The sequence below is a fragment of the Coregonus clupeaformis genome, chromosome 13 (genome assembly GCF_020615455.1).
Source record: "Coregonus clupeaformis isolate EN_2021a chromosome 13, ASM2061545v1, whole genome shotgun sequence".
Classification (NCBI taxonomy): domain Eukaryota; kingdom Metazoa; phylum Chordata; class Actinopteri; order Salmoniformes; family Salmonidae; genus Coregonus; species Coregonus clupeaformis.
Genome location: NC_059204.1, coordinates 41,556,614 through 41,583,288, shown reverse-complemented (window position 1 = coordinate 41,583,288; position 26,675 = coordinate 41,556,614). Strand labels below are relative to the sequence as shown.

The 26,675-nt window shown below is 43.8% G+C and overlaps 1 protein-coding gene across 3 annotated transcripts in view; it reads left to right on the top strand.

The window, feature by feature from the left end:
* The window catches only part of LOC121579483 (sodium/calcium exchanger 1), a 56,820-nt gene that overhangs the window by 26,906 nt on the left and 3,239 nt on the right, over positions 1–26,675 (top strand). For all 3 annotated transcript variants that reach the window (XM_041894088.2, XM_041894090.2, XM_041894089.2), the window contains 4 exons: positions 6,145–7,551; positions 7,772–8,289; positions 24,043–24,149; positions 26,330–26,451. In XM_041894088.2, coding sequence (XP_041750022.1) covers positions 6,220–7,551; positions 7,772–8,289; positions 24,043–24,149; positions 26,330–26,451 — 2,079 coding nt within the window. In that variant the 5' untranslated portion in view covers positions 6,145–6,219. The remainder of the gene's footprint in view (positions 1–6,144; positions 7,552–7,771; positions 8,290–24,042; positions 24,150–26,329; positions 26,452–26,675) is intronic.

Below are 26,675 nucleotides of genomic sequence, written 5' to 3'. Positions count from 1 at the left end.
TAACAATAAGGAACATGCCACTGGGCACACCACTGACTATCACCAATGTGCTATCGTGAAAATGATTGTTGCGAGATCTCCAATTAAAAATGAGATATATTCACTGTTGCTATCAAAGTCATTCCAAAGGGTACATTTAACAGAGCAAATTGTATGTGACCATAATTCATCACTCATATACAGCTCTGGAAAAAATTAAGAGACCACTGCAAAAATATAAGTTTCTCTGGTTTTACTATTTATACAGTGAGGGAAAAAAGTATTTGATCCCCTGCTGATTTTGTACGTTTGCCCACTGACAAAGACATGATCAGTCTATAATTTTAATGGTATGTTATATTGAACAGTGAGAGACAGAATAACAACAAAATAATCCAGAAAAATGCATGTAAAAAATGTTGTAAATTGATTTGCATTTTAAATGAGGGAAATAAGTATTTGACCCCTCTGCGAAACATGACTTAGTACTTGGTGGCAATACCCTTGTTGGCAATCACAGAGGTCAGACATTTCTTGTAGTTGGCCACCAGGTTTGCACACATCTCAGGAAGGATTTTGTTTACTCCTCTTTGCAGATCTTCTCCAAGTCATTAAGGTTTCGAGGCTGACGTTTGGCAACTGGAACCTTTAGCTCCCTCCACAGATTTTCTATGGGATTAAGTGGCTAGGCCACTCCAGGACCTTAATGTGCTTCTTCTTGAGCCACTCCTTTGTTGCCTTGGCTGTGTGTTTTGGGTCATTGTCATGCTGGAATACCCACCCACGACCCATTTTCAATGCCCTGGCTGAGGGAAGGAGGTTCTCACCCAAGATTTGACGGTACATGGCCCCGTCCATTGTCCCTTTGATGCGGTGAAGAAGTTGTCCTGTGAATTCCTCCTCCTCCAAACACGGCGAGTTGAGTTGATGCCAAAGAGCTCGATGTTGGTCTCATCTGACCACAACACTTTCACCCAGTTCTCCTCTGAATCATTCAGATGTTCATTGGCAAACTTCAGACAGGCCTGTATATGTGCTTTCTTGAGCAGGGGGACCTTGCGGGCGCTGCAGGATTTCAGTCCTTCACGGCGTAGTGTGTAACCAATTGTTTTCTTGATGACTATGGTCCCAGCTGCCTTGAGATCATTGACAAGATCCTCCCGTGTAGTTCTGGGCTGATTCCTCACCGTTCTCATGATCATTGCAACTCCACAAGGTGAGATCTTGCATGGAGCCCCAGGCCGAGGGAGATTGACAGTTATTTTGTGTTTCTTCCATTTGCGAATAATCGCACCAACTGTTGTCACCTTCTCACCAAGCTGCTTGGCGATGGTCTTGTAGCCCATTCCAGCCTTGTGTAGGTCTACAATCTTGTCCCTGACATCCTTGGAGAGCTCTTTGGTCTTGGCCATGGTGGAGAGTTTGGAATCTGATTGATTGATTGCTTCTGTGGACAGGTGTCTTTTATACAGGTAACAAGCTGAGATTAGGAGCACTCCCTTTAAGAGTGTGCTCCTAATCTCAGCTCGTTACCTGTATAAAAGACACCTGGGAGCCAGAAATCTTTCTGATTGAGAGGGGGTCAAATACTTATTTCCCTCATTAAAATGCAAATCAATTTCTAACATTTTTGACATGCGTTTTTCTGGATTTTGTTTGTTGTTATTCTGTCTCTCACTGTTCAAATAAACCTACCATTAAAATTATAAACTGATCATATCTTTGTCAGTGGGCAAACGTACAAAATCAGCAGGGGATCAAATACTTTTTTCCCTCACTGTAGGTATGTTTTTGGGTGAAATTAAATCTTTTGTTTTATTCTAGAAACTACTGACAACATTTCTCCCAAATTCCAAATAAAAATATTGTCATTTAGAGCATTTATTTGCAGAAAATGACAACTGGTCAAAATAACAAAAAAGATGCAGTGTTGTCAGACCTCGAATAATGCAAAGAAAATAAGTTCATGTTCATTTTTAAACAACACAGTACTAATGTTTTAACTTAAGAAGAGTTCAGAAATCAATATTTGGTGGAATAACCCTGATTTTCAATCACAGCTTTCATGCGTCTTGGCATGCTCTCCACCAGTCTTTCACATTGATGTTGGGTGACTTTATGCCACTCCTGGAGCAAAAATTCAAGCAGCTCGGCTTTGTTTGATGGCTTGTGACCATCCATCTTCCTCTTGATCACATTCCAGAAGTTTTCAATGGGGTTCAGGTCTGGAGATTGGGCTGGCCATGACAGGGTCTTGATCTGGTGGTCCTCCATCCACACCTTGATTGACCTGGCTGTGTGGCATGGCGCATTGTCCTGCTGGAAAAACCAATTCTCAGAGTTGGGGAACAATGTCAGAGCAAAAGGAAGCACGTATTTCTTCCAGGACAACCTTGTACGTGGCTTGATTCATGCGTCCTTCACAAAGACAAATCTGCCAGATTCCACCCCCAGATCATCACCGATCCTTCACCAAATTTCACAGTGGGTACGAGACACTGTGGCTTGTAGGCCTCTCCAGGTCTCCGTCTAACCATTAGACGACTAGGTGTTGGGCAAAGCTGAAAATTGGACACATCAGAGAAGATGACCTTACTCCAGTCCTCTACGGTCCAATCCTTATGGTCTTTTGCAAACCTCAGCCTGGCTTTTCTTTACTTCTCATTGATGAAGGGCTTTTTTCTAGCTTTGCACGACTTCAGCCCTGCCCCTAGGAGCCTGTTTCGAACCGTCCTCGCCGTGCACTTCACCCCAGCTGCCGTTTGCCATTCTTTTTGTAGGTCACTTGATGTCATCCTATGGTTGTTGAGTGACATTCGAATGAGTTGGCAGTCATCCCGGTCAGTAGAGAGTCGTTTTCGCCCTCTGCCGGTCTGTAGCTTTGTTGTCCCCAAAGTCTGCTGCTTGACCTTGTTCTTATGAACCGCCGTCTTTGAAAGTTTAAGGATGGAAGCAACCTGACGCTCACTGTATCCCTCTGCCAGTAAAGCCAGAATTGAACCCTTCTTTTCCTCACTCAAAACTTTCCTTTTCAACTCTTTTGGCATGGTCAATAGTTATTTTTTGATTAATATTACTTTTGAGGTACTATTAGCACTGTTTTTGCCATCCAGCTGGTCCTATTGCAAGAGGATAGTGATGACCACAGCAGTGGTTTTTATACTTTTCCTTGTTAAATAAGATTTGGTTCAGATGATCACCTAATCAGTACCTAATTCAGTAGAATGAGGTGTGCCTGTGTTGGAATTCAACAGACACTGGAATGGAATGGCTGTCATACATGTAGAGATGCTGATTTAAGAAACATTTGCAGTGGTCTCTTTGTGAGAACATCAGGGGTGACCTGCAGGTGTTGTCTAGCTCCTCTCTAACGCTCCCTTCATTAGTATGCTGCTCCGCTCTCATTCCCCCTGCTATCTGCTAGCGGTGAGCAGCCCCACGGTCTAACCTGGACAAAGAACAATGCTATTATATTACAATGTTAGCTGACATCAATGAGACAGCTACATTACTTGGCCTTCCTCTGTAGCTCAGCTGGTAGCGCACGGCGCTTGTAACGCCAAGGTAGTGGGTTCGATCCCCGGGACCACCCATACACAACAAATGTATGCACGCATGACTGTAAGTCGCTTTGGATAAAAGCGTCTGCTAAATGGCATATTATTATTATTATTAAAGAGATCGTCTTCATGGTAAGTCTCAGTATTAGAATGTTGGCACTGAATCGATTTTACCTTTCTGGGGGCCATTATGAAGACTGCAAACATAAGAGAATATCAACGATCAGTTACTGTGTTGTAGGATTTACATGATTTGTGTAGCATTGCTGGGGATTGCTGTCAGGAGGTAAATGAAGACAGAGGGGAGGTGTGCTAAATATTGACTTGGCTGGACTGAAGAGTACAGTATTGACTGCTTTTGGTGCCCAAACCTAAACCCCCTATCACACATCTGTTAATGTAGGTGGTTTGGTATAGTTTTGCAGTGTTCCATAGACTCATACAAAACAACAATGATAAGGAAATATATTGGATTTGAATGACCTTTGTGCTATTTCTACAGCTCTTTGCATCAATGCTAACTGAAATCTATGGGCATGCCATCAAGTCTATGTGATAACAATAAAATTGCTTTTGCACAGTTATCCTAAAAATGTCAGGTAGTAATTGAGATGAAGGAATGCGGTACCCCAGTCTAGACATAGTTTAACATGGAGTGAAATTGAATCAATTTGTACGAGCATATTCTGCTCAAGAAAAATCTGAAATGACACCACAACATTTATGGTTTGTGTGGTGTGCTCATGTTGTTTCAAACTCTATTTGTTGTTTCTGGCCTGTCACCGTGGTTACTGATGGCAGAATTCTCAGTGGAGGCAGAGAGAGACGATGGCAGGCTGATTGGACCACTGATTAAACCTATACCGCACATACAGCTGATGTCCAGTTCTGGGTCTGGTCTGAGTCTCCTAATCTAATATTCATGCAGTCCTCTTCTTCTTGGCATCTTGTAATATTATACAATTCTTTCCTCTTTGCTCTGAATGTCTGAATGTTTTTGAGATGCAACAATTTCATCTTTGACCCCTCAACAGTGTGCCCCATTTTCTAAAGGTTTACATGCTTGAAGACGCTTCGCGTTTTAAGGGTACAAATCAATAAACCAAACCAATGGAAAGGGGCACAGAGGCTTAGATGTCCTTTCGATGTGACGCTGAGATCTTGTCCCTACCTGACTGTTTGACTCCCAGTGACTGCAGACATGGACGCTCACTCTTATCCAGATCACTGTTCCCTATCGTCCTGTCTCGTTAAATGGTAGTCATGGTGCGTACGTGTGTGCCATGTCCACAGAATGTTTTCACCTGTCAATCATTAGGGAACTCCAGCTAGTCTCCAGTCTCACACTACGTGGGCTATGTTGCATGGTAAGTGAAGAATAGAAGGCAGGGAAAAACACTATAATTCCCATCCAAGTAGTTGAAGTACCAGGGAGAGCCATTGGAGTGCACAGGAAGGCTGATGAAAATGTCAGTACTCTGTGAATACTGGGCTGGATCCTCTCCACAGATCAGCAATGCTGTTCTGTTCACCCACCTTTGAGTAATCTCCTCTTTAGTGCGTAAACCACCTTGGCCAAATGCCAACTTACCCAGCGAGGCTTTCTGTTGTTATTGGTGGTACAATAGCTGTCGGAGGTCTCACTGTAGTGCTGCTGATACGGTTAGGGTTAGGGTGATCATCCAAAGAGGTGGGTGACTGGTTAGGAGGGAGTGCACGTGGAGAGGTAGGGAATAGGAGGAGGCTGGCACTAGGAGGTGAAAGGCTGTGGAGCACTGTATGGCTTGGAGGGACAGGAGCTGATGATGTGAGTGTACTGTACTGTTTGTGGAGAGAGAGAGAGGCTAAGGAAGCAGAGGCGTCATTGGTCATCCATGCAGGATACTTATATAAAACACGCCTCAGCTAGGACTTTTCAGGGATGAGAAGGAAAAAACACTTGACTTATTATGCTGTTATTGTTACCACTGACTCTGGGCCACGGTTTAACACATTTGTTAAGTGCCATAAACAGAGGCATTAAAAAGAGCAAGGTTTAGTGTTTAAAAAAAGTGTATTTCAAAGTGAACACTGTGCTCGGTGTTTTACAGAGTTAACATTGACAATACAGCACAATGGGTAGTCAGTCACACAACGGAGAAGGGGTGAAACAGGAGCTGTTGGATGGGATATTCAGATAATAAAGTACTAGTTGACAGCATCAGATATTGTAACAGCAGCAGCAATGGCTATAAAACACCAATAACAGTAGAAACAGGGTTACGGTAAGATTACTCAGGTGGGTAAACAACAGTGGTGCTCATCTGTAAAAATTGATAATTCAGCTTCTGGAGAGCTACTTACTTGGTCTGCTGGTTTTAATTGTCGTCCAGGCTTCAATTGATGAACCAGACATTGTAATTATCTCTATCACTGTAACTCCCCCATCACATTCTGGTTGACCACTGGAATACCTAGCCTTAGGGAAAGACAAGGACTACTCCGTGGCTCCAGGACAAGGGATGTATTGCAGACCCTTCACTGATCTGCAGCTACTAATGATTAATATTGCGTTTGTGCTAGTGTTTCCTGTAAGTCACTACACTTCTTCCCTTGTGTCTTCCAGAGGTGTCTGTTGAGACGTTAGACGTGAAGTGGATTGATCTCTGGAGCCAGCTGACTCGAATGTCCGGACGCCGGCATGTTACACACCCGCATTCTGAGCCTTGCCCACCCCTCCTCCTCCTGCCTCTCCACCTCCCTCTTCCTCCTCTTCCTCCTGGGGCTCACCCACCTCTCTCAGGCTGGCTCAGACCATGCAGCACCCAGCAGCCCGCCCAGCAACTGCTCCGATGGAGACCCCTGCTCTGAGGGTGTGGTCCTGCCCATGTGGAACCCTCAGAACCCGTCGGTTGGTGACAAGGTGGCACGGGCCATCGTCTACTTTGTGGCCCTCATCTACATGTTCCTGGGAATGTCCATCATCGCCGACCGCTTCATGTCTTCTATTGAGGTCATCACCTCTCAGGAGAAAGAGATCACCATCAAGAAGTCCAACGGAGAGACCACCACAGCCACTGTACGCATCTGGAACGAGACCGTATCCAACCTGACCCTGATGGCCCTAGGCTCGTCTGCCCCAGAGATCCTGCTGTCTGTCATCGAGGTGTGTGGCCACTCGTTTGAGGCAGGCTCTCTGGGCCCCAGCACCATCGTGGGCAGCGCAGCCTTCAACATGTTCGTCATCATCGCCCTCTGTGTGTACGTGGTGCCAGAGAACGAGACACGCAGGATCAAGCACCTGAGGGTGTTCTTTGTCACGGCAGCCTGGAGCATTTTTGCTTACATCTGGCTCTACCTGATCCTGGCTGTCATCTCCCCGGGGGAGGTGGAGGTGTGGGAGGCCGTGCTCACCTTCATGTTCTTCCCCATCTGTGTGGTTCAGGCCTGGGTTGCTGACCGACGCCTGCTCTTCTACAAGTACATCCACAAGCGTTACCGTGTCGACAAGGCCCGCGGCATCATCATCGAGACGGAGGGGGACGGCATGTTCACCAAGATGGACGTGGAGATGGACGGCCAGAGTGGCAACTCCCACCCCCACCCCAAGGAGGTGCTGGACAGCATGCTGGAGGGGGTGGAGGAGGGTGGAGGAATGAACTCAGAAGAGGATGAGGCTCGGAGGGACATGGCCCGCACCCTGAAGGAGCTGAAACAGAGGCACCCAGAGAAGGACACAGAGCAGCTGATTGAGATGGCCAACTACCAGGTGCTGGTCCAGCAGCAGAAGAGCAGAGCTTTCTACCGTATCCAAGCCACGCGCATGATGATCGGTGCTGGTAACATCCTGAAGAAGCATGCTGCCGACCAGGCCAGGAAGGTGGTGAGCTGCCATGAGGCCAGCGGACAGGAAGAGGACCCCCACACCATCTACCTGCAGTTTGAACCCTCCCACTACCAGTGCTTCGAGAACTGTAGCTCGCTCAAGCTGTCTGTTGGGCGCCATGGGGGCGAAAGCGGCTGCACAGTCAAGGTCAATGGGGACAAGCTACTCACATTTGTCTTTGTGATTAATTATATTGTATAATGGAAAGATTATTATGTTGAAAATCACTCAAGCTAAATGTAATAATGGGAAAGGTTTTTAGATTAGATAAGGGTCGAGCCAGGGGGGCATTTTCTCCAGTAATTACTCTTGTCTAGTGAATTAATTGAATTGTCATTGAGTTGGTTTTGTTCCTGGGTCACCTCAGGTGGACTACAGGACAGAGGATGGCACGGCCAACGCCGGCTCAGACTATGAATTTGCTGAGGGCACGCTGGTCTTCAAACCTGGTGAGACACTGAAGGAGCTGACCGTGGGGGTTATTGATGATGACATCTTTGAAGAGGACGAGCACTTCTATGTGCACCTCAGCAACCCTCGCATCGTCCACCGTGCCGAGGTGGCCATCCTAGAGCCCAGCACCATCACCACCACCAGCAGTATGAGGAACCTCTCCCCCCACGTATCCCCCAAGGCCGCCCTCGGCAACGCCCACACCGCCACGGTAACCATCTATGACGACGACCACGCAGGCATCTTCACGTTTGAAGTAGAGTCGATGAGGGTGAGCGAGAGCGTGGGCAGCATGCAGGTGAAGGTGCACCGGATGTCCGGAGCCAGGGGCAAGGTGGCCATCCCCTACCACACCCTGGAGGGCACCGCCAAGGCTGGGGAGGACTACGAGGAGGTGGCTGGGAAACTGGAGTTCCAGAACGACGAGACCATGTGAGTAACGCCACTTCCTGTTGTGTACACTGCTCTGCTGTTGATGGCTTGTGTGTTGCGTTACAGTATGATATTAAATAGCCTATTTGTATGGTATAGAATATGGTGTATTCCGCTCTTACCCTATGAGGTCTGGAGCGTGCTGGTTTTCTGTTCTACCTGATCATTAATTGCACCCACCTGGTGTCCCAGGTCTAAATCAGTCCCTGATTAGAGGGGAATAATGAACAAATGGAGTGGAACAGGCTTCTAGGTCCAGAGTTGAGTTTGATGGGTATAGAGTTTTTTGCAGAATTGGAGAGGAGGAGGAGGGAGCTGTAGAGAGGGGATAAACAGCAGGATATCTAACAGTGGGGCTGCGGTGTGGAGGACAGAGAGAGAGAGGAATGGGTAGTGATGAAAGGGAATAATAAATGTAGCTATATTAGAACACTATCGTTTCTATGGGAGTTAATTAATTGTAATGGGTAGATAATGGGTGGCATTTGGGATTTCGCCATTTTCATATAGAGAAGGCAATATAGTGAAATGAAAGAGAGACCATAAAAAGAGAGAGGATTAAACTAAATGAATATTGCTGAAAAAGGTGTAGTCAAATATGTAAGTGATGTAAACTAAAGAATAGTGGACTGATTGAAGGAAGAGCAGTGGCTTTAGAAAATGAAAGTGGTTTGTTTGATAGTGATGATTTGAGTGATAATTTAGACTAGAGAAAAATGAGATCGATTTCGAGGTAGAGAGGCAGGTAAGAGGGCGGAAGGACGAGTTAGAGAGGGGATGAGAGTGCAAAGCTGTGTGTTTTAACATTCATCTTTCACTGTAGGCAGGGTTGGCTGACTGATGAGGAAGAGAGCTTAGAGAGTGGTGTGTGGTGTGTGGGTGGGTGCTTCATGGAATGTGTGACGAGAAAAGCGATGGTAATCATGGCTGGAAAAAAGTGTAGTGCATATATACGTGTGTTAGATGAGTGGGTGGAGGGACAGGTGCATGTGTTGTCTTTTCATCTGAGGTGTGTGTGTGTGTGTGTGTGTGTGTAGGTTTGGTCGAGTGGCTGAGTGGGCAGGAGTACATGTTTCTGCATTCGAATGCAGATTTTGTGTAGTACAGTATGTGAGAATTTACATTGGTGTGTGTGTGTGCTAGTGCATCTATCTGTCAGTGTTTTCTGCTGACCAGACAGATGAACCCTCTCTTCCAAACAGAGTAAAAGACTCTAACTGGCTCTTCCTGGACAGTCACAACTCAAGTGGGATGGCACCAGCCAGCACGAGTCCAGGGGGCTTTGTGTGTGTGTTTGTGTGTTTGTGTGTGTGAGAGAGAGAGAGTAGAGGAGTAGGAAAGGAGGAGGCCAACTTTAACAGGCAAACTAACAAGGAGCCAGGATGAATGAGTTAAAAATTGAAGCATGCAGTATACTGTGTTTGCCTTGCAGTTCTGAGCTCCAATCAATGCACTGGGATTTACACAGACAAACCTCCGATCCTGAAAAACAAACACGGAGAGATGTCACATTCTCTAGTTTTGTGGATTAGTGTTTCCATTAACTCCCTTTCTATTTTTCTATGTGTGTGTGTGTCTCTGTGTGTGTGTCTGTATGTCTGTGTGTGTCTGCTCTTCTCCTATTTGAGGTTGGAGAGGGGAAAACAAGCAGAGAACAATGAAACGATGAAAAGGGGAAGGAAATGGGGAAAGGGGCCAGTTATATAAGCAGAGATCTAACAGCTGGGAGAGAGATTCTACATGGGGAATCAATACAGCCATATTCCTCACTACTCTGGGTCTACGGCTACACTAACTACTGGATCGATAACCACCTGAGCATTCTGACACACACACACTCACACTCTCTCCAGAGTGGCAGGGTCAGGGGTTAGTAGTGCTTTGAACACATATGAGTCTGTTTGAAAATCATCGGAGTGAACCAGAAGTTACAAAAAGCTCTGAAAATGTCTTTGAAGATATTGAAAGAACACACCGGTTTGTTCTATTTAAGTAATCCAGATCTTTAGGAGAGGTGAAAAGCACAGTTTTCACAGTAGATGTCAAAGGTTTCTTTCTCTCTTCTCTCTTTTCATCTCTCTCTGTTCCTCTGCCCCCTGTCCTTATTTCTCATTTGGTACTGCCTCATATCTCCCCATGCCTCTCGTCTGGCAGTCATTTGGAATAGTTACCTACAGTGGGGAGAACAAGTATTTGATACACTGCCGATTTTGCAGGTTTTCCTACTTACAAAGCATGTAGAGGTCTGTAATTTGTATCATAGGTACACTTCAACTGTGAGAGACGGAATCTAAAACAAAATCCAGAAAATCACATTGTATGATTTTTAAGTAATTCATTTGCATTTTATTGCATGACATAAGTATTTGATCACCTACCAACCAGTAAGAATTCCGGCTCTCACAGACCTGTTAGTTTTTCTTTAAGAAGCCCTCCTGTTCTCCACTCATTACCTGTATTAACTGCACCTGTTTGAACTCATTACCTGTACAAAAGACACCTGTCCACACACTCAATCAAACAGACTCCAACCTCTCCACAATGGCCAAGACCAGAGAGCTGTGTAAGGACATCAGGGATAAAATTGTAGACCTGCACAAGGCTGGGATGGGCTACAGGACAATAGGCAAGCAGCTTGGTGAGAAGGCAACAACTGTTGGCGCAATTATTAGAAAATGAAAGAAGTTCAAGATGACGGTCAATCACCCTCGGTCTGGGGCTCCATGCAAGATCTCACCTCGTGGGGCATCAATGATCATGAGGAAGGTGAAGGATCAGCCCAGAACTACACGTCAGGACCTGGTCAATGACCTGAAGAGAGCTGGGACCACAGTCTCAAAGAAAACCATTAGTAACACACTATGCCGTCATGGATTAAAATCCTGCAGCGCACGCAAGGTCCCCCTGCTCAAGCCAGCGCATGTCCAGGCCCGTCTGAAGTTTGCCAATGACCATCTGGATGATCCAGAGGAGGAATGGGAGAAGGTCATGTGGTCTGATGAGACAAAAATATAGCTTTTTGGTCTAAACTCCACTCGCCGTGTTTGGAGGAAGAAGGATGGGTACAACCCCAAGAACACCATCCCAACCGTGAAGCATGGAGGTGGAAACATCATTCTTTGGGGATGCTTTTCTGCAAAGGGGACAGGACGACTGCAGCGTATTGAGGGGAGGATGGATGGGGCCATGTATCGCGAGATCTTGGCCAACAACCTCCTTCCCTCAGTAAGAGCATTGAAGATGGGTCGTGGCTGGGTCTTCCAGCATGACAACGACCCGAAACACACAGCCAGGGCAACTAAGGAGTGGCTCCGTAAGAAGCATCTCAAGGTCCTGGAATGGCCTAGCTAGTCTCCAGACCTGAACCCAATAGAAAATCTTTGGAGGGAGCTGAAAGTCCGTATTACCCAGCGACAGCCCCGAAACCTGAAGGATCTGGAGAAGGTCTATATGGAGGAGTGGGCCAAAATCCCTGCTGCAGTGTGTGCAAACCTGGTCAAGACCTACAGGAATCGTATGATCTCTGTAATTGCAAACAAAGGTTTCTGTACAAAATATTAAGTTCTGCTTTTCTAATGTATCAAATACTTAAGTCATGCAATAAAATGCAAATTAATTACTTAAAAATCACACAATGTGGCTTTCTGGATTTTTGTTTTAGATTCAGTCTCTCACAATTGAAGTGTATTTATGGTAAAAATTACAGACCTCTACATGCTTTGTAAGTAGGAAAACCTGCAAAATCGGCAGTGTATCAAATACTTGTTCTCCCCACTGTAGCTACGTAAATTAGTTAGGACACTCACAGTATGGGAAATAACACAGATATAGTGTTTAATACATTCAAATCCTAATCCACATAATCATCTTTCCTCATTTTAGCTGGTCTTTTTGATGTATTAACCAAATCCTCTACCCTGGATTCATCCAAATGACTGATACTGTATACACTCTCACACATGGATATACCAATTCAGTACCGTACGTACACACACTCATACACACCGCATTGTGTTAATTCGACGGATGATATTATCTCACCAGGGGGAGAGATATCTCAAAAGAAACAGGTATTATATTATTCTGCCATCTCCAGTGAAGACAAAACACTTGTATTACTTTTCTTAATGAAGGGAATTACAGATTGACTGGGGACATTTTTCCCCATGATAGTGACAGCTTTGATTAGTATTTGCAGTCTGTTTTGATTTTGTTTTCATCCGTTTGCTCACTCTCACAACATAGATCAAACGGCGGCTCAGATCACACGCTGTCTTTTGCCAAAACACTGAAACCTAATCGCCTCTAATCCCTACGCCATAAGGTGCAGCTGCAGTGATGAGCAAAGCTACATCTCTGCCCAAACCAAACGTGTCAATACATTGGAGATTAACATTTACATTTTAGTCATTTAGCAGATGCTCTTATCCAGAGCGACTTACAGTTAGTGAGTGCATACATAATTATTTGTTTTATTTTTTATTTTTTTATACTGGCCCCCCGTGGGAATCAAACCCATAACCCTGGCATTGCAAACGCCATGCTCTACCAACTGAGCTACATCCCTGCCGGCCATTCCCTCCCCTACCCTGGACGACGCTGGGCCAATTGTGCGCCGCCCCATGGGTCTCCCGGTCGCGGCCAGCTACGACAGAGCCTGGATGATATGACAGAGATGTATCAGATGTCACTAAACAGGAGAGGAGTCAGATCATTTTGATTGATTTATTTGTTTTATTTTCCTTTTATTTCCATTGTGAATGTTTTGGGCATATGGTTAGATGTTAAAGGGTGTGTTCAATTTCAAACCCTCCTATGTAAGTAGAGCAGGAAACAAATGCATAACAATAAAAATGCAGTATCTCAGTTACCATGGACTATCTGTCAAAAACTTGGTTATGTTCCCAAGTCTCTCTGCACTCTTGCCCTGTATCTCTGTTGTTAATCAGGAGTGGACCTGGCTAGGCTTAGCAGGCAGTGTTGGGTGACCTGCGCCCCCACTTCCTCACCCGCTACCCCACAGCCCACCAGGGTCCCCAATGACACACCGTAGCAGCTACTCCACGCCTCACTCACTCACTTAAACCTTCAGGGCCATGTGGATAGATTTGATGTGGGTCTGTAGACTGTATCTCTGGGTCTGTAGACTGTATCTCTGGGTCTGTAGACTGTATCTCTGGGTCTGTAGACTGTATCTCTGTGTCTGTAGACTGTATCTCTGCCTGTCTTTGTCCTGCTCTCTTTCTCTCACATTTATTTGAGGAGAAAATTCAAATAATATCTGTACAGTCTGCAGCTTCTCCCTCCTCAGTGCAGTTCAGTGTTCTCTTATTGGCATGCTCTACTCAGTCATTACACAGAGGGTGAGTGTGACGTCTCACTGACTCTTCTGTAAAAGCCTTTTTTTTATTTCGCTAGCCAAACCACTGCCTGTGTGTGTCCAAGCTTGTGTTTGTGTGTGTAGACAGAAATAGACAGCCGCCCACATATCGTTAGGGAGATGGAGGGAGAGAGAGAAACAGACTTAATATGAGAGTACAGGGGAGTGTGGAGGGCTGATGCAAACACATGGGCTCCCACTGAGACGTACTAAAGAGTACACAACAGCAGACACACATTTACAGATTCAGACCCATTTACTGTGTGTCTAGCTCTGACTGGGTGCTTCCATGCCTTTTGTACGTCAGTGAGCATAATATGAAACAACACAGACATTGTATCACTTAAACAACACACATTTATGCACAAAAACTCTGTTACCACACACACCAGTGCGAATATTGCCCAATGCAGCAGTGTAGTGATGGTAGAGATCCACACTGCGACTATATTTTGCTGCAGGAAAATGAACAGCCCTTGTATACAGCACATTTCGAACCCTACTGCAGTAATTTTTTTCTGGTTTATTTACGTTCCCCCCTGTGGCCATTAACACTGCGTACACAAACATGTGGCGTGAAAATCAAACACAACGTTGGATGCTCTGTCGCAGTTCATGGGAGCTTGTAAATAGGGATTAGGGACTTCTTCTCCATCACAGGATCGTGCTGCCAAAGCTACCGTTACCATGCTACTGTACCATGGTGATTGCTGCTACCACTGCTGCTACCACAATACTATCAGCAGTATCTGCTGTCTGGTGTTAGGACTCATAAACACAAATGCATTTACAGAACTACAGTGCCTTCGGAAAGTATTCAGACCCCTTGACCTTTTCCACATTTTGTTACGTTACAGACTTATTCTGAAATGGATTAAATACATAAAAATCCTCAGCAATCTACACACAATACCCCATAATGACAAAGCGAAAACAGGTTTCTATAACTTTTTGCACATTTATTATAAATAAGAAACAGAAATACCTTATTTACATAAGTATTCAGACCCTTTGATATGAGTCTCGAAATTGAGCTTGGATGCATCCTGTTTCCATTGATTGGACAGGATTTGGAAAGGCACATATCTGTCTATATAAGGACCCACAGATGACAGTGCAAGTTTGGAACCACCAAGACTCATCCTAGAGCTGGCCGCCCGGCCAAACTGAGCAATCGGTGGAGACGAGCCTTGGTCAGGGAGGTGATCAAGAACCCGATGGTCACTCTGACAGAGCTCCAGAGTTCATCTGTGGAGATGGGAGAACCTTCCAGAAGGACAACCATCTCTGCAGCACTCCACCAATCAGGCCTTTATGGTAGAGTGTCCAGATGGAAGCCACACCTCAGTAAAAGGCACATGACAGCACGCTTGGAGTTTGCCAAAAGGCACCTAAAGACTTCTCTGGTCTGATGAAACCAAGATTGAACTCTTTGGCCTGAATGCAAAGCGTTACGTCTAGAGGAAACCTGGCACCATCCCTACGGTGAAGCACGGTGGTGGCAGCATCATGCTGTGGGGATGTTTTTCAGCAGCAGGGACTGGGAGACTAGTCAGGATCGAGGCAAAGATGAAAGGAGCAAAGTACAGAGATATCCTTGATGAAAACCTGCTCCAGAGCGCTCAGGACCTCAGACTGGGGCAAAGGTTCACCTTCCAACAGGACAATGACCCTAAGCACACAGCCAAGACAACGCAGGAGTGGCTTCGGGACAAGTCTTTGAATATCCTTGAGTGGCACAGCCAGAGCCCGGACTTGAACCCGATCTAACATCTCTGGAGAGACCTGAAAATAGCTGTGCAGCGACGCTCCCCATCCAACCCGACAGAGCAAGAATGGGAGAAACTCTCTAAATACAGGTGTGCCAAGCTTGTAGCGTCATACGCAAGAAGACTCAATGCTGTAATCACTGCCAAAGGTGCTTCAACAAAGTAATGAGTAAAGGGTCTGAATACTTATGTAAATGTGATATTTTCATTTTTTATTTTTAATAAATTAGCAACAATTTCTAAAAACCTGTTTTTGCTTGATCATTATGGGGTATTGTGTGTAGATTAATGAGGGGGGGGGAAACAATGTAATACATTTTAGAATAAGGCTGTAATGTAACAAAATGTGGAAAAAGTCAAGGGATCTGAATACTTTCCTAATGCACTGTATATACTGTAGGTCTTTCAACTGTGGTAAAAGAGAGGTCTGTGTGTTGTTGCCGCAAAATCAGTTTGGCATTGAGCTGCAATGTTACAGGGGAAATCACACAGATAATCTTCACTGAGCTTACTTTAACTCAACATCATTTTCACTGAGCTTACTTTAACTCAACATCATTTTCACTGAGCTTACTTTAACTCAACATCATTTTCACTGAGCTTACTTTAACTCAACATCATTTTCACTGAGTTTACTTTCTCATCATTTTTACTGAGCTTACTCTAACTCAACATCATTTTCACTTAGCTTACTTTAACTCAACGTCATTTTCATTGAGCTTACTCTAACTCAACATCATTTTCACTGAGCTTACTCTAACTCAACATCATTTTCACTGAGCTTACTTTAACTCAACATCATTTTCACTGAGCTTACTCTAACTCAACATCATTTTCACTGAGCTTACTTTAACTCAACATCATTTTCACTGAGCTTACTTTAACTCATCATTTTTACTGAGCTTACTCTAACTCAACATCATTTTCACTGAGCTTACTTTAACTCAACATCATTTTCACTGATCTTACTCTAACTCAACATCATTTTCACTGAGCTTACTTTAACTCAACAGATTACATATCTCTCTACCTGACTCTCTCTCTATATACTTTTGTCTTTACCACCCCCTCAGATTCACTGAGTAGAGCATTTCTAGTTTATAGCTAAGCATCAGATGTATGTGATTAGAGGACTATTTCACTGCGGGAAGAGAGAAGACAGCTGATGATATAAGGAGAGATAGCGCCCTGCATGCTGGGAAAGCCATTAACACTATCACCTTTTCCCTTTCTATCTCTTTCTCTCCCTCTATTGCTCCTCGTCTCTCGCTCAGTCTCCCCCAGCCACTCACCCCCACAGAATAAGTTAAACAATTATGGACTACAGATGTGTATGATTCCTATGCCAGGGAAGAGAACTGTGAACATTTGGACAAATTAATTACATTCTTAATCTTATATCATACCTCAGATCTCTCTCTCTCTCTCTCTCTCTCTCTCTCTCTCTCTCTCTCTCTCTCTTCTGTCTCTCTCTCTTTCTGTCTCTCTCTCTCTTTCTGTCTCTCTCTCTCTTTCTGTCTCTCTCTCTTTCTCTCTCTCTCTCTCTCTCTCTCTCTCTCTCTCTCTCTCTCTCTCTCTCTCTCTCTCTCTCTCTCTCTCTCTCTCTCTCTCTCTCTCTCTATCGTCTCTTTCTGTCTCTCTCTCTCTCTCTCTCTCTCTCTCTCTCTCTCTCTCTCTCTCTCTCTCTCTCTCTCTCTCTCTCTCTCTCTCTCTCTCTCTCTCTCTCTCTCTCTCTCTCTCTCTCTCTCTCTCTCTCTCTCTCAGTAATTATGAGGAGGCTCTGTTTCAGAGTTGTTCCCCAAAGCCCTCTTCTCATTTCTTCTGTGAGATGCTTCCTCTCTGCCTCAGCAGCTCCTTCTTGCTTGCTTTATCCTTCTGGCTTACTCATCGATAAAACAGGGCTTATGATGTATGACTAACAGTTTAGAGTGGTTTTGGTGTATATAAATAGTAATTTTTGGAAGAAAAGCAATTGTATTTACTCTTAATAAAAGTACTGCTTTTACACCATTCACATCAGACAAACTAGACAGACAATGTGGGAGAGAATATAAATGATAAATAAAAGGAGAGATGTTTCCAGAGAAAGAAGAGAATGTAGAGAGAAAACAGGAGCTAGGGAGAGATGTCATTCATCTTGGCCATTGAGTATGGCTGACACAGACAAAATCGCCGGCCTATTGGCAACAAGCACCATGCATACTGGGCTATGCAAGAATACTAAATTCATTTTAGTAATGAAGAAGTACAGAGATAAAAAATGGAATGTATTGTCTAATATACACTTTCTCCAGAGGAGCCTCCCTCCCAGTGCCAGAGCAGCTTCCTCCTGGGAGAGGTATAATGTTTTCCAGCCCTGCCACCACAAAGCATTAGCCTCAGGCCCACAGAGCAGTAAAATGACCTCACCACTGTCTCAATCCGCATTATTACTACCGTATAAACCCAGATGTGAGGCTTCACTAACTCTACATTAATGCAATAGAAGAAAAATAACAAATAATAATATTTCACGGAGACACAGAGAAGCATCACACGTCAGTGGGCTTCTTTAGAGAAGCCTTACAGTAGTTGTGCAATAACAACAAGCACAAGCAGCATGAGCCAGAGAAAAGGCTCTGATCTGGGAAGAAGGAAGCAGCTGGAATCAATAGTTGATGAGTGGTGAACGAAGGAGAATTGTTAATAGACATGCAGAGTATTGCAGAAGAAAGAGGTAAAGAAGAAAAGGGGGAACAAGACAGGAGACATGAAGAGGGTGGGAAAAGAGGGCCAGCTTTTCTTTCGTTCTCTCTAATCGTCAGTCTTCAGGGATTCGCCAGCTCCTTTTCATCAGCCATCCAGAAGCACATTGAGTCAGGAACACAGATGCCGTGGTAGAACGATGAACCAGAGCTGCAGGTGAACCCATACTGCAGCTTGTCACTAGCAAACCCTCAGGGACACAAATCCACAGACACAATGAGACAAGGATTCATCCAACATAAATGTGAAGGTGAAAAAATAAGGTCAGTTTTGATTGGTCTCACACCCAAAGGCTTGTTGTTTTTCAATAGTCTTTGACATGGTGTCTTTCAAAGCGCTCATATAATCTCATACACCAGTAAAATATATGAGATGGGTTACAATAGAAACATGAGGAGCCTCTACCTCTTCCACGCTCAGACTACAGCTATCTTACCGAAGGCCTTGACTTTTTAGCAGAACATACACTATTGCTACCTGTTGCCATGACAACCCCAGTAATTTGTGTTTCATACACTTCACTCACAGTTGCGCATGAAACACCATAATTTGACCGTGCTTATACAGGCTCACCTGTGGCACAGTAGGCAATATTACTTAACACATTTATGTTTGCCTGATATTTTATCTCTCCATGTTCTCTCACCAGAGAGAAAGGCGGACTGGTCAGTCTGTAAATCATTTTCGGTGAATTCCCCTCCCATACACTGGCGTACACCTGCAACCCCTGCAAAGCTGGAGGGCCCCAAATAATTTAGGCCCCCCACCCACACATACACACTCACCTATAATGTATTGAACATTAGGAAATGTCTTTTCAACCAATGTTGTGATCCCACACAATCCTGCCTTTTTCCTCTGGTTTTTTAGGTCATTTCTATAGAAAACGTGAAGTTCATAGGAGCATATCAAATATGGTGTCAGATGAAAGCTAAGGGTCTGTATTTTCCATCGTAAAGGCTTTGATTTCTGGATAAACAGATGGAAAAGGTGTCTTAGAAAACACCTACCAGAAAAAGTCTTAAACGGTATCAGAAATACATTAAAACACAATAATGTTGGCGTAAAGACCCCTGCCAACTAATTTCAACACTTCTATTTAGTTTTGGAGAAATTGAATATATATAACTTTAAGAAATATTGCCTTGTAATATCTTTAAGATATTTTCAAATGTATCTCCCTCATGTGGAGGGAGGATAATGAGAGTTCACAGAAGTAACAAGTAATGGTAGACTTACCTGTTCGTTATAGTGATTTTACTGATATCAATTTTGTTTATGAATTATTGAGTGATTAAAACTCGTAATTCTGTTACCAAATTGGTAATGGAATTACCAAAAAATCTGTAACGGAATTATTGCAACTGAATTGGCTACAATGGAAAATCATAATAGTCACAAACCACAGTTGGGTCACCTGCAACTACTGTACTCCCTTTCACTGGCATACTGTTATGTTCAGCTCATAACTGTTTTCTTTGTCTCTCTGTCATCTGGTGGTCAAACCAAGTATTAAAACAGTCTGAGTCTGGACAACCCCCCTCTCTCTCTGCCTTACTCTCTTTCCATTTACTTTAACCAGCATCCTCACCCACTGAGCACCTATCGACGGCAGATGTCCATGGACGTTGAAAAGTAGTTGAAATTTGCTCAGTCCACCCTGGCCTTGATGTTAAGGCTTACTGAAGGGCCGGACCAAATCTGAGCCTACAGTGCCTTGCAAAAGTATTCATCCCCCTTGGCGTTTTTCCTATTTTGTTGCATTATAACCTGTAATTTAAATGGATTTTTATTTGGATTTCATGTAATGGACGTACACAAAATAGTCCAAATTGGTGAAGTGAAATGAAAAAAATAACTTGTTTCAAAATATTATACATAAGAAAGAACGGAAAAGTGGTGCGTGCATATGTATTCACCCCCTTTGCTATGAAGCCCCTAAATAAGATCTGGTGCAACCAATTATCTTCAGAAGTCACATAATTAGTTAAATAAAGTCCACCTGTGTGCAATCTAAGTGTCACATGATCTGTCACATGATCTCAGTATATATACACCTGTTCTGAAAGGCCCCAGAGTCTGCAACACCACTAAGCAGGGGGCACCACCAAGCAAGTGGCACCATGAAGACAAAGGAGCTCTCCAAACAGGTCAGGGACAAAGTTGTGGAGAAGTACAGATCAGGGTTAGGTTATAAAAAAATATCAAACTTTGAACATCCCACGGAGCACCATTAAATCCATTATTAAAAAATTGAAAGAATATGGCACCACAACAAACCTGCCAAGAGAGGGCCGCCCACCAAAACTCATGGACCAGGCAAGGAGGGCATTAATCAGAGAGGCAACAAAGAGACCAAAGATAACCCTGAAGGAGCTGCAAAGCTCCACAGCGGAGATTGGAGTATCTGTCCATAGGACCACTTTAAGCCGTACACTCCACAGAGCTGGGCTTTACGGAAGAGTGGCCAGAAAAAAAGCCATTGCTTAAAGAACAAAAGAAGCAAACACGTTTGGTGTTCGCCAAAAGTCATGTGGGAGACTCCCCAAACATATGGAAGAAGGTACTCTGGTCAGATGAGACTAAAATTGAGCGCTTTTTGGCCATCAAGGAAAACACTATGTCTGGCGCAAACCCAACACCTCTCATCACCCCGAGAACACCATCCCCACAGTGAAGCATGGTGGTGGCAGCATCATGCTGTGGGGATGTTTTTCATCGGTAGGGACTGGGAAATTGGTCAGAATTGAAGGAATGATGGATGGCGCTAAATACAGGGAAATTCTTGAGGGAAACCTGTTTCAGTCTTCCAGAGATTTGAGACTGGGACGGAGGTTCACCTTCCAGCAGGACAATGACCCAAAGTATACTGCTAAAGCAACACTCGAGTGGTTAAAGGGAAACATTTCAATGTCTTGGAATGGCCTAGTCAAAGCCCAGACCTCAATCCAATTGAGAATCTGTGGTATGACTTAAAGATTGTTGTACACCAGCAGAACCCATCCAACTTGAAGGAGCTGGAGCAGTTTTGCCTTGAAGAATGGGCAAAAATCCCAGTGGCTAGATATTCCAAGCTTATAGAGACAATCCCCAAGAGACTTGCAGCTGTAATTGCTGCAAAAGGTGGCTCTACAAAGTATTGACTTTGGGGGGTGAATAGTTATGCACGCTCAAGTTTTCTGTTTTTTATTTCTTGTTTGTTTCACCAAAAAAATATTTTGCATCTTCATTTTAATTCCAGGTTGTAAGGCAACAAAATAGGAAAAATGCCAGGGGGGGTGAATACTTTCGCAAGCCACTGTATCATAGACGTATGTTTCACATTTGGATAGCACAGGACAATACAATACAGTACAATACAGTACAATAGAGTAGAGTAAAGAAAAGTAGAGTATATTGTACTGTACTGTACTATACTCTACTTTACTGTACTCTACTGTGCTCTGCTGTGCTGTGCTGTGATGTCCAAACTTGTGAAACATGAGGAGAATGACATTCATATCCATAATTATGCATTTCTGTGTAGTACAGATCAGGGACCCATGATGTAATTCCTTTACAGTAATTCTGTTACCGGGTGTAAATCCACTTCACTTACTGTAGTTCAATAAGAAACATAAATTTTTTCAAACTCAAGGTGCCATGTCATAGCTGACACCCCATTCTTTCTGCAGACATCTTTGAATCTTAATTCTGAGTTTTTACGTGGTCGCAAAAAAAAACTGAGGGAGACTTTACCGTAATTACGTTACCAAAGTTTGCATCTGCACAGTTACATTTATTTTTTGACATTTTTCAGTGGACATTTTTAAAAGTAGGCATTGTGCATAGAGTTGTATGTTTTGTTAAACTTTTAAGTCAATGGTTTTTGTTTGGCATACATTTTAAAGTGAAGAAACTGAGTCAAAGCGTAATTCTGTTGCAGTGGAATTGCCATTTAATATTCTGAGTGGTGCAATTCTATTTATTCGGCACATTATCTTGTAACTACTTCAATCATGATGGCTGCAATCAAATGCAATGGGAGAGTTTGTTCTCTAGTTGGTTGATTTATCGCAGGCGTACCCGGGAAGAGGCTAAACTCTAAATCACCACAAATGTAATTGAAGTTTTATAAAAACAAATAGTGGCTCTGATGAAGAAACAGAACGTAATTCAATCTGTAGCTGTACTTTTTCACACAGTCTAGCCTAGGCTACTATCTGCGTGCACATTAGAATTCAACTCAGCATATATTTCACACTCCATAATAATATTTTGTAGCTATCAACATTCAAAACATGTCAAATATCAGTAGGTTCGTTAGACACTATGCAAAGTCTCATACTTGCCATTTCATTCACTGCTCTGCTCGATGTGAGCGTGCTGTTGGGGTGTACTCAGAGGAGGAAGTCAATTTGCATGACATATATTTATATTTACCTATTTATTTACCTATTTACAGTATGTGTGTCTTTGCGCACATGTGTTCGTTTGAGTTTTTGCTCCAGTGAATTACAGTGCCATTCAATGCCTGAAGGCCATCGTTTGGGACTAAGGCCTAGTGCTTAATGCGATGACTGCACAAATGCAGTTTTCCTGCTCGCTCTCGTTTCCTCCTCATTCCTCCTGTTCTCATCATCCTTCTCTGTCAGGCTGTGTGCACCTTTGCCTGTCTTTTGGGATGGCCCGTCAGTCTGTGTTTGGACTGTGTCGACAGGGGGAGTTGTCACCTGGGACCTCTGCTCTCATCTGTGTGTACCAGAGGTCTGGGATGTAGCTCAGTTGATAGAGCATGGCGTTTGCAACGCCAGGGTTGTGGGTTCGATTCCCACAGGGGGTATGAAAAATAATAATGTATGCACTAACTGTAAGTCGCTCTGGATAAGAGCGTCTGCTAAATGACTAAAATGTGATGTAAATGTCTGCTGGGCATAGGATCACAATGGATCTAAGACTAATCTTATCTCTACACTGTGTGGCTTAGCCCATCTGCTGGAGCCAGCCCTGCAGTCGTAACACGGGCTGATAGGCCTCTCTGATAGCTGTCCACCACTATCAGCTTGGCTCTGAAGTGTTTGGCTGGCATGCAGAGGGAGTGGAGCTCAGCCACCCATGGGAATAGTCCAGCGAGCGACAAGGCTGTATTAGACACATTTACACTGATATGAGGCACCACACGGACAGGCTTTTTGGGTCACTGGAATCTAATCAAGAAAACAGAGAGATGGGGAGAGAGAGCAGTGAGGAGTGGGAGGAAATCATGTGATAAATACTGTGCTAACCAATACAGAATATTTCTTATTAAATGTAATTAAAGTTAACTCTGTGAGGGCTTAAGCAATGAGTTTGGGTTGGAGGGCGAGATGGAAAGGATGATAGTGAATTACATTTACGTGATAAGGCTCAGACACATTAATTAAAAAGGTAGCTAGTGATAAGGTTGGAGGAAAATTAGGGGTGGTGTGTGTGTGTGTTTGTGCATTGTGGCCATAATGTGAATGGCTTAACTGCTTAATTGTTTGTTCCCAGCAGTGTCTCTGTCCCTGTCTGCCGTAGTGGCTTTCTTCATTATTAATGAACCCTAATTACCAGCATTCTGGACATCTGTGCAGCCCACCCTGCTCTCCTCTTTCTATCACTCTCACTTTCTCCTCCAGTCAAAGGAAGAACAGAAAATAAGAAGGCAAGCTGTTTCCTCTCCATCGCTCTATTCATCACTTTTTTTTTTTTTTTTTTTTCATCACCCCTTATCTATTCCTCTGCCTTTCCTCACCTCTGTCCCTTCACCCTTCTCTGTCCCCATCTCTCTCTCCTTCTAAAGAGCTGTCTGGTTCTTACCCAACATGCATGCTTTTCTCTGTCTGTCCCCGTCTGCAGGAAGCTGTTGGAGGTGAAGGTCATTGATGATGAGGAGTATGAGAAGAACAAGACCTTCATCATCAAGCTGGGGGAGCCTGTGCTGCTGGAGATCGGACGGAAACACGGTCAGTGCAGACTCAGAGCCGTACGGGTGCAAAGGAGCAGCCCCATGTTATCTCTGTCAGTCTCAAATGTTCTGTTTCACACAATCAGTTATTGGAAAAACACAACGGCTGTATATAACGGATAGAATGGTAGTTGTGGAAGTGCTGTAGGTTTTATTTGACCCTGGCAGTTCCATGTTGTAAGTGATAAGGTTGTGGCGCATAGAATCACAACACATGACATCCTTAACCAGTAATAGATTTTATTCCAAATATAGTTATGTTACTTTCTTTCTTTCTTTCAAACATTTTATTTGACATTTTCTATATAGATAAAACCACAATAACACACAAAAAAATATATACACAAACTAATTTAATGTTCTCAGTGCCTTTTTCCTGCAACGTGATACCCATGAGAAAAAACATTTCAGTTTCCCCCCTCACAGAACTCTATGTATTGATTCATTGGTATACAGTGAGGGAAAAAAGTATTCGATCCCCTGCTGATTTTGTACGTTTGCCCACTGACAAAGACATGATCAGTCTATATTTTTAATGGTAGGTTTATTTGAACAGTGAGAGACAGAATAACAACAACAAAATCCAGAAAAACGCATGTCAAAAATGTTATAAATTGATTTGCATTTTAATGAGGGAAATAAGTATTTGACCCCTCTGTAAAACATTACTTAGTACTTGGTGGCAAAACCCTTGTTGGCAATCACAGAGGTCAGACGTTTCTTGTAGTTGACCACCAGGTTTGCACACATCTCAGAAGGGATTTTGTCCCACTCCTCTTTGCAGATCTTCTCCAAGTCATTAAGGTTTCGAGCCTGACGTTTGGCAACTCGAACCTTCAGCTCCCTCCACAGATTTTCTATGGGATTAAGGTCTGGAGACTGGCTAGGCCACTCCAGGACCTTAATGTGCTTCTTTTTGAGCAACTCCTTTGTTGCCTTGGACGTGTGTTTTGGGTCATTGTCATGCTGAAATACCCATCCACGACCCATTTTCAATGCCCTGTCTGAGGGAAGGAGTTTCTCACCCAAGATTTGACGGTACATGGCGCCATCCATCGTCCCTTTGATGCGGTGAAGTTGTCCTGTCCCCTTAGCAGAAAAACACCCCCAAAGCATAATGTTTCCACCTCCATGTTTGACAGTGGGGATGGTGTTCTTGGGGTCATAGGCAGCATTCCTCCTCCTCCAAACACGGCGAGTTGAGTTGATGCCAAAGAGCTCGATTTTGGTCTCATCTGACCACAACACTTTCACCCAGTTCTCCTCTGAATCATTCAGATGTTCATTGGCAAACTTCAGACAGGCTTGTATATGTGCTTTCTTGATCAGGGGGACCTTGCGGGCGCTGCAGGATTTCAGTCCTTCACGGCGTAGTGTGAAACCAATTGTTTTCTTGATGACTATGGTCCCAGCTGCCTTGAGATCATTGACAAGATCCTCCCGTGTAGTTCTGGGCTGATTCCTCACCATTCTCATGATCATTGCAACTCCACGAGGTGAGATCTTGCATGGAGCCCCAGGCCGAGGGAGATTGACAGTTATTTTGTGTTTCTTCCATTTGCGAATAATCGCACCAACTGTTGTCACCTTCTCACCAAGCTGCTTGGCGATGGTCTTGTAGCCCATTCCAGCCTTGTGTAGGTCTACAATCTTGTCCCTGACATCCTTGGAGAGCTCTTTGGTCTTGGCCATGGTGGAGAGTTTGGAATCTGATTGATTGATTGCTTCTGTGGACAGGTGTCTTATATACAGGTAACAAGCTGAGATTAGGAGCACTCCCTTTAAGAGTGTGCTCTTAATCTCAGCTCGTTACCTGTATAAAAGACACCTGGGAGCCAGAAATCTTTCTGATTGAGAGGGGGTCAAATATTTCCCTCATTAAAATGCAAATCAATTCATAACATTTTTGACATGCGTTTTTCTGGATTTTGTTTGTTGTTATTCTGTCTCTCACTGTTCAAATAAACCTACCATTAAAATTATAGACTGATCATTTCTTTTTCAGTGGGCAAACGTACAAAATCAGCAGGGGATCAAATACTTTTTTCCCTCACTGTACTATTTATGCTCAGATCATTCATTTGATAAGTAAATTACATTGCAATTTTGTATACCGGTACATGTTATATAGCAGGAGGTAAGGATAGGTTGACATTGAATTGTTCCTTTGCTTCACAGGAGACTCCAATGACAACAAGCCAGCAGGAACTGATGAGGAGGAGGTGTCCAAGATGGGCTGTCCCAGCCTGGGAGAACACACCAAGCTGGAGGTGGTGATCGAGGAGTCCTACGAGTTCAAGGTAACCTACAAAACCCTCTCTTACGCACAAATCCCCACCCCCCCGCAAAATCATATTTATTAAAAGCATGTCCGCTGGTTAGAGAGATCAGCCTTTGCCCTCTGTTAAATATTACTAAACAAACAAATGTAGTAAAAAAAAATGGGGCAAGATGACATTGCACACAGCATAAACATCAGACCAACCCTGACCTCATCCACCCCATACAATACTTCTCTATCCAT